At 36.9% G+C, this 8,728-nt stretch overlaps 2 protein-coding genes across 2 annotated transcripts; both read right to left on the reverse strand.

Annotated features, from left to right (window-relative positions):
• Positions 1–260: 260 nt before the first annotated feature.
• Positions 261–791, reverse strand: LOC106299670 (pectinesterase inhibitor-like). Its single transcript, XM_013735725.1, has one exon. It carries the CDS (start codon positions 789–791, stop codon positions 261–263), a length of 531 nt encoding a protein of 176 aa, XP_013591179.1.
• A 1,038-nt stretch (positions 792–1,829) lies between these two features.
• On the reverse strand, positions 1,830–2,597 carry LOC106299731. The gene is made up of 3 exons (XM_013735764.1): positions 2,536–2,597; positions 2,282–2,363; positions 1,830–2,179 (listed from the first exon to the last, which is right to left on the reverse strand). Exons 1-3 carry the CDS (start codon positions 2,542–2,544, stop codon positions 1,830–1,832), a joined length of 441 nt encoding a protein of 146 aa, XP_013591218.1. The 5' UTR covers positions 2,545–2,597.
• Positions 2,598–8,728: the final 6,131 nt, after the last annotated feature.

Here is an 8,728-nt window from a genome sequence, read left to right on the forward strand (position 1 = left end):
ATTACGTTATGAATATGTTAGGTAAAAACAATGAAGTTAGAGTTTTGTGAACAGTTTGACTAGAAAAAATAGCATGATGGGCAGGGTCGAGTAGATCTCACCGTTGGATTCATTTTTATTGGACCTTAAAAATCCTAATCACAGTGTGTCAGATTTTATATTGAAGGCAAGGACCGTTGTTAATAAACCAGACCGAACCACTTTCATCTTAATTAAACCAAATAAAATAAATTATATTCAAGTTTTAAGGATTAACATTCTCAGGTTAACATCTTGTTTATCACCAAAGCGTTTTTGCACAACTTGAGAAACACCTCGTTTCTCTTTGAAAGCTCTGCATCATTTCCTCCGCGTGACTCTAACTCGGTATCACATGACTCTATGGCGCTTATCGCCGCATGCAGCCAGACGTCAACGTCAGCATGTGCGTCGGTGAGCATGGCGGATATTGAGTCGTCGAGCTGCTCCACAGCATCTTGGTAGTTTTTCTGGCAGTCTTCAAATGTGGCCTCCGTTGCTGGCTCCAAATCCTCATGGCTCAGCTTTTCCTTGATGTAAGCAGAAGTAGCAGATGCGTCTGACGATGCAACGGAGATAGCTATAATCTCAATTTGGTTGTTGGTGGCTGCAAATTCGCCGGACTCAGGACGCGACTTTATGGTAGAGAGACAGAGTTTTGGGTCGTCACAATGTTTGCACAGATCGGAAATTAAACTGGAATTAGCATTTCCACCGATGGAGAAGAAAGAAATGATGCAGAGAAAGACAAGTCCGGTGAATTGCTTCATCATCTTTTATTAGGTATGGAATGATTAGGGTTATGGATGATGAATAGAGATTTATATTTGAAAACATGAAACAATAATCAAAGTTCAAAGAGAGTTTTTTTTATTGTTTTTGTTTTCTTGTTGTTGAAGAGATCTGTTTTTAGTAATTTTGTCTGCCTTCAGAAAATCGGCGGGGAATATGCAACGGTCAAACAGAAAACAAATAACAATTTATTGGGCCAATATTATACTGAGCCTTCTGGATCAGAACTTGTTAATTGATCTATGGGCTGAAATGCTAATTCCAAACAAGATTAAAACCAATGTTTAAGATTAATATTGTATTTTAAGTTTTTCTTTTTTTTGTTTTTCTCGATATACAGATGTGTGTAATGTATCATCAGCTCATGCAATATATATTCCTTCAATCATTTCACTTTCTTCATTTAAGAAGTTTCCATAAGGTTTCTTACACTAAGAATATACGAAATACTCAACGAAATAGTAGTAATTTAAAATAATAAAACAATTACATAACTTCTGTGGGAATGAAAACTAATTTTCTTTGGAATGTGGACGACTCTCTCTATCCACGACCCAGTCCTTACACATTCACCAAAGCAAAGTCCTTAAAAATGATAATAGTGGACTTGACTTCATCACATTATAAAGAGTTTAAACTAAGCACAACTTGATTCAGGACAAAACATACACACATTATTAGAAAAAAAATTAAAATGTAAATCATTTCATCAGATCATAAAGGGTATATAAACAGTTTAAGACGCAGAAGTATTACTTTGTAACAGAAGATTAGGACACAGATGACGAGTTTTGATAACGTATAATCTTTTTTCTTTTAATAGTTTGTTTGAGTATAGTTCGATCATGAAACATTACATTTTACTTTCTTTTTTTTTTTGCGGTTTAATGAATCTTTTTTTTAGTCCCATTGTCACACGTCACAATATTTACAGCACCACGAATTTTAAAATGTCTTAACTTGTATAAACAAAAAGAAACTCAAACAAATATCATCAACTCAAAGTTGAATGCTTCACATCACATGATTCTGCAACCATCAGATTCTTCACGGTAGACCAGGGGAGCTGGATATGGCAGAGCTACCATCTGGTAAGAGGGTAGTCTACAAAACCCGCAGAAACCCGAATTCGGTATCTCGCATATGCATCTTCTCGCCGGAGCCATCTCGTTGTGATGTTCCATTAGATGAAACTGCGGTGGCTGCTGCTGCTGCTGGGGCGGCGGAGGCGGTGCGGCCTGAACGGTGACGATGGACGTGGTGGGACAAACTTTCTTCCGGAGCAGACGTGTTAGCTCGGCGGTGTCAATTCCCGCTCCCACAACAACCAACTGATCGTTCTGTCCGTGAATCGTTACAGATCTCACACCTGCATGCACGTAAACAAAAATATAGTGAATGAAACGTTTCACGTGACCTAACTTGGCTTGCAAGTTATATGCAAAAGAAGTCATAAAGATGTGTTACGTACCTGATGTTCCTGACGCGAGTTTCATAGCTTTCTTTATTGCTTTCTCATTCTCGCTCATATCAATTTTCAGAACAATCCTTTGCTGCAGAAAAAGAATGATATATGATATAACAGAAAATAATTAAAACATTATAAAAAAAAAAAAGTTTACAACACTATTTTAAGAATGCCTCGAAATATTGCATGTTTTGCGCAACAAATGTTGTTTTCACCGAAAGGAACTAACTATAAGAGGAAAACCAAAGGGCACTTACCCTCATCATACTGCCGGAGAGAATCTTCTGATATGTGTGTTAGAGTAAGGAGAGAAACCAATATATACTTTGTGTAAGAAGGTGAGAATACTTGAATCTATGTAGGGTTTTGAGTGTTTATATATAGATAACAATGGTCATAAACAAACTAATGAGAAATATCTAGCTTCCTACTTTGTATACAAAAATATAATTTGATACAAGGATTATATAATTCTTAACTAAGGATGTTCTGTTTCAAATCATAAAACAATCATAGAGTATTGACATATACCCCTATACCTATAAAACGATAGATTAACGACCAAGACCGTATTTTTAATATTGGAAAGTGTTGTACTTTTGTCAACGGTTGGATTTTTTCGTAGTAATTCTATAAGAAAATTCCACTGAAATTTACCAGTTTCTAACAATTTTGGTTTGTTTATTTTTTGTCAAGACCAAATTTCGTTGCATTTTGGTTGAAACTTTCATGGTTTCAGTTTTACTTAATTACCTATTTAATGAAACTGAAGTGTTTTTCCGCTCGGATAGTGATTGTCGTTGCCATGTCTACAGGAAACTATAAAAAAATCATATTGTACGATTACCATATAGTAAAACCTCTCTTCTAAAATGCGGGCGTCTAGCCGCCTAGGCGTCCGGACGGAGACCAACTGCTCCGAGTTTACCATAATCGGACTAAAAAATTGGTCACCAATTAATCGGTCCAATAACCGATTAATCATCCCATTTACCTATTAGACGACCGATTATTAAATAAATTAGACCAATAAAAACTTAAAAAATAAATCTTAACTAATTGAGATATTTTTGGGGCTTATTAAGAGGCCCAAATATCTCGAAGGCTTATTATGAAGCCCAAATATCTTGAAATGTTTCAATCATGTAGAAGACTTTATATAGATCTTATATAGATCAAGATTTGGCGTCATTTTCTCTTAGTAACCGATGTTGGACTTTTTCTCAGAGAGATAAATAATTGAAAATAATGAAAATGAAGGAAAGGAGCTTCGAACCCGGATTGTATAGCGCGCCAGATCAAGGACCAAACCACTAGGAGACATCGACATCTATGTCCCAATACGCATATACTTATATATATCCACATATAAACATAATAAAAGTACAAAAAACTAGGCCCCGCTTAGTCCCCGCTTAGTCTCCGCTTAATCCCCGATTTTTCGGTAACTCGCTAGGCCCGGAATTACCGTCCGACTAGCGCCTAGCGTAGTTCCAAACAGGGAGTAAAACGAAAAGAATCGTGTCGAACCTTCGGGTCCACCTAGTGTCATAGCGTGGAAAAACACAAATTTTTGAGAGATTCTCTCACAACCATTTTTTCTTCTACTACACACAAAAGACTAAACAGATACACAAAAATTATCCCAAAATAGTAAATATCATCTCCACATGGAGATCATCATCTCAGTTCTGAAGCTACTCGAGCCTAAATAAACATAAGACGACATACAATGCTATTCTTAAGAGTTTTGCTAGTGAATCATGTGGTTTCTCTACTCATGCTTCCTTTTCATGATTCTCTACAGTGCTTGGCTGAGAATATCTGTTCCGTATTAACATTTTTCGTCCTTTCACCTTATAAAATTCCATGAAAACCTTTTGGGGGTGGTTCTTGATTAGCTTGAACTGCAAAGTCTTTGCAAAGCAGATGGTGTCTTTTTGGTGATTCTTTAGTGTACCGGTAAGGAAATCTGGTCCGTTTCCGTGGTGATATCCTTCCTAATTCCCCAATATGAATCTCAGACGAAACTCTACTGACGCGGTTAGTGCACTCAACGAATTGTTCTCGCTTTGGTTCGCCTCCCTTCACTTGTCTCCATTTCATATTATCTGTATGAAGCTCCTTAGATACGTGAAACCTGAAAGTACTGCAGACTCCCAAGATGAAAGTTCTGTCACATCTGGACCCATCTCCTCTCTTGTTCTCATAACCAGGCTAATTTTTTTTCTTGAAAGCCACACATTGAATCAACACAAGAAAGCATTTGCTAGCGAGCTCCTCCAGATTCCACTGAGAAAAAGGTGCTTTATTCTTGTGAGCAAGATGAATTTCTCCATTAGCTCTTAGGAAAAATCCAAACACCAGTCCCCTATGCTTCCTACAACAAATAATCTTACAAATAAAACGATACACTAAAGTTTGAGCAGAGCAGCAGAGTCAAAACATAAGATAGGAATCAGACTCTTCGCCGTGGAAACCGGCATGTGGGAAGTTGAAGATGACTCGGTCAAATCTTCTGCAATTTAGATGAGGGTCTTGTTTCAGTTTTGTTGCATCAATTCCATATAAAAGGGAAGCTCCAAGTCTCTTCAAATTGTTAAGATTTGATTTTGCCTTATATACTTTCTTACGACATCATCTGCTTCAAATGACCATAAGAGACATCAAACAACAGAGGGGCTCCAACTTAAAGCTACAACCTTTTAATGCTTATAAGCTTAAACATAGATGGTCAGAAGAACAATGCAAAACTTGGACAATCAATCATCACCGGAATTCAGATCACAAGTTCAAAAACCCTGATAAGATCATGGTCAAAGATGGGATAGAGATATGGCATAGTGTGTTCTCCTACATTAGTGGGAAGTCTCCCACTTGTTCCACACGTTATGTTTAGTTGGTAGTTGCTTTGTGAATGTTTTTGTATTTAAGAACATTTGTCTTATGAAAATAAAAGAGGAGAATATTGTGGTAACTTGCTTTTGTTTTTTCACAAACTCTCTTAGTTTTGTGGAGGAACCTTAACTGGCATCAAAACAACTTATGTTCTAAGGTATCAAAGGACTGATTGGGTTCACTTCTATCAAACCCGCCATAGAAAACTCAAGGACAAAACGAAATCCCTGAAAACTCTTGTTGGAATTAAGCTTCAACATCAACTAAAAGGAAGTCATCAAAACTTTAAAGGGATTATGATAACTAGAAAAGAAAATTATCCTTAAAAGAATTAGTATAACTAACTAGAGTTATTAGGATTAGGAAAAAAGAAATTCTCAATTCAATGTGTAATAGGATAGAAAAGGAAATCTAGCTTCTATATATAGTGAACATTGTGTGTGATGAATCATAAGAGAGAACAATGCACTAAAGGAAGTTAATAATTTGTGTTTAGTTTCTGAGAAATTTTCTAAACATCAATAAAAGAAGGATTCTTTATTAAGCTATTGTGTTCAAGACCTAAAACTAGGTTGAACCCTTTCATTCTCTAGTCACTGTATTTAGCATCAAAGCTCTAGGTTTGATTCATTGAAAAAGTTTCACCGAAAGAATAAGTGATTCAAAGTCAACATCGAAGACAAGAGAAGTCGTGCCCTCCACGGTGGTTTGCCCGATGTTATCTTCAACGAACTACATGGTATGGGCGATGAGAATGAAGGTGTTAGTACGAGTACACAAGGTTTGGGAATCAGTTGAACCATGGACAAACGATGAAGAGAAGAACTATGTCGCTACTGCTATGATGTTTCAATCTATCCCAGAAAACCTAATCTTGCAAGTTGGTGAAGTCGACTCCCCAAAAGATCTGGAAATCCATAAAATATAGGAATCTTGGTGCTTAACGTGTGAAGGAAGCATGACTTCAGACCTTGATGAATGAGTTTGAACGTCTAAGGATGAAGGACACAGACTCAATAGATATCTTTACGGGCAAGATATCAGAATTGGCCTCAAAATATGCAGCTTTAAGTCTTTGGAAGAACCTAAGATGGTAAAGAAGTTCCTGAACAGTTTACCGCGAAGCAAGTATATTCAGATCATAGCCTCACTTGAACAAGTTCTCGGTCTGAATAAACGAGCTTCAAAGATATTTTGGGAGACTCAAGGCGTATGAAAAACGGATCCTTGAAGAAGATACTCAAGAGCCACAAGGGAACCTTCTGTATGCGAATTCCAATAACTCATATAACTCAAGAGGAAGAGGTAAAGGTTGGAATCATGGAAGAGGAAACAGAGGAAAAGGTAGAGGTCGTGGCAGGTTTAACTCACAAGAAGAAGACAAGGAAAAGAAGGATATAAAACCGGTCACTATGCTTTGGAGTGTCTAGAGAAGACATAACACAAACAAGAGCTTAACAAAGGCGAAACGGAGGTAGCTGATGTAGCCTTGTATATGCATGAGATCGGGTTTCTCAATGAGGAGAAGGTCATACCGAAGACAATGGAACAAAGCAAGCGTGAAGATGAAATGTGGTACTTGGACAACGGAGCGAGTAACCATATGACGGGTGAAAGATCATACTTCTCCAAAATTAAAGAGAACATCACAAGAAAAGTCAAATTTGGAGATGGATCGTATGTCAACATCAATGGCAAAGGGTCGATACTTTTTGAAGCTAAAACTGGAGAGCATAAGTTGTTGACAGACATCTACTATATTCCAGAGTTGAGAAGCAACATATTGAGCTTAGAGCAAGCTATTGAACAAAAATGTGATGTTAGGATGAAGGAAGATTATCTTACTCTAAGAGATCCGACTGGAACGCTGATAGTAAAGGTATTACGAGCCTTTTACCAATTTTATAAGACTACTCTTAAAGTTGAAAAACCAACTTGTCTACATGGAAGAGAAGGACTCGTGGTGGTGAATAATAGTCACCATAATTATCATGATCATGTCAGAACCGGAGGAAGTAATGAAGATGATTTCGACAGTGATCATAATATCACAGATGCAGATCAACATCAACCTGTTCAACCGGAACAACATGTTCAAGCGGAACAACTTGTTCAATTGGGAGAACATGTTTGACATCTGCGAAGATCAAGTTGTCAAAGTATTCAACCAAGCAATCTGGTTGATTAAGTTCTTCAAGGATCTAAAGAAGCATGTGAGAGACTTTGAGTATCAAAGGATAATGAGCCAAGTAACTTTAAGGAAGCTAAAGACTTGAAAGAATGGAGAGTTGCTTGGAAGGAAGAAATCATCTCAATCAACAAGAACAAGATATGGATTCAAGTTGATAAACCAAGTAATATAAAAGTTATTAGTCTCAAATGGGTGTTCAAGATCAAGAAGGATGTGGATGGAACTATCAACAAGTTCAAATCACGACTTTGTAGTCAAGGGATATCTACAAGAACATGTGCAAGGACGTGCGCATGGTGTTGAGCACATTCCATGAAGTGAGCAAGGCACATACATCTTGATCAAGGCATTAACAAAAATCAAGTTGCAAAGAGATGAGGGAGCTGATTCGAGTTCAAGACCTTTCAAATGGAAGCTTGAAGTTTAAGGGGGAGAATGTTGGAAATAAGCTTCAACATCACTAAAAAGGAAGTCATCAAAAAAGAAAGTTGTCCTTAAAGGAATTATGATAACTAGAAAATGAAGTTATCCTTAAATGAATTATGATAACTAACTAAAGTTATTTGGATTAGGAAAAAGAAAATTTTCAATTCAATGTGTAATAGGATAGAAAAGGAAACCTAGCTCCTATATATAGTGATCATCGTGTGTGATGAATCATAAGAGAGAACAAGGCACTAAAGGAAGTTAATAGCTTGTATTTAGTTTTTGAAAAAATTTCTAAACATCAATAAAGGAATGATTCTTTATTAAGCTGTTGTTTTCAAGACCTAAAACTAGGTTGAACTACTAATTTTTGGGTTTGAAGTTAGTCAATGTCCAACTCTTTAATGTCCGATTAGTACGATATTGTCCACTTTGGGCCTAAGAGGCTGACCCGCATGGATTTACTTTTGGTTTCCTTCTCAAAATGCCTCATACTAATTAGAGTTGGACATCTCTTTATATATTATACCTTCTTTTGTATAACTTCCAATGTGGGACTTTGTTTGATATTTCACATTCTCTCCCTCAAACTAATGACCACACTCATCTCGTATGTTTTTTTCTTCTGCGAAATTCCTTGGCACCTTATCTTGTCGCGCCTTCGACATCTGGCACCCAATCACATTGAGAATGCTCTTCCCAAAACATCACAGGTTTCATGATCATCTTGAATAGTTTCTGCGACAGACCTCCTCTTCCTATTTGAAGGGTCTCATTCCTACTCGAAGGATATTTTGGTTTTCTTACAGATCTTCGTCAACATGGTGCTCTGATACCAATTGTTGGGTTTGTAGTTAGTCCATGTCCAACTCTTTAATGTGATTTGTACAATATTGTCCATTTTTGACCTAAGAAGCTGACCGATATGGATTTAC

This window comes from Brassica oleracea, chromosome C6, assembly GCF_000695525.1.
Source record: "Brassica oleracea var. oleracea cultivar TO1000 chromosome C6, BOL, whole genome shotgun sequence".
NCBI lineage: Eukaryota > Viridiplantae > Streptophyta > Magnoliopsida > Brassicales > Brassicaceae > Brassica > Brassica oleracea.

Excerpts from the sequence above, each read along its gene's own strand:
- LOC106299670 (XM_013735725.1), bottom strand. The coding sequence starts at position 791 with ATGATGAAGCAATTCACCGGACTTGTCTTTCTCTGCATCATTTCTTTC.
- LOC106299731 (XM_013735764.1), bottom strand. Across the intron at positions 2,180-2,281 it reads ACTCGCGTCAGGAACATCAG|GTGTGAGATCTGTAACGATT; the intron begins GTACGTAACACA and ends ACGTGCATGCAG.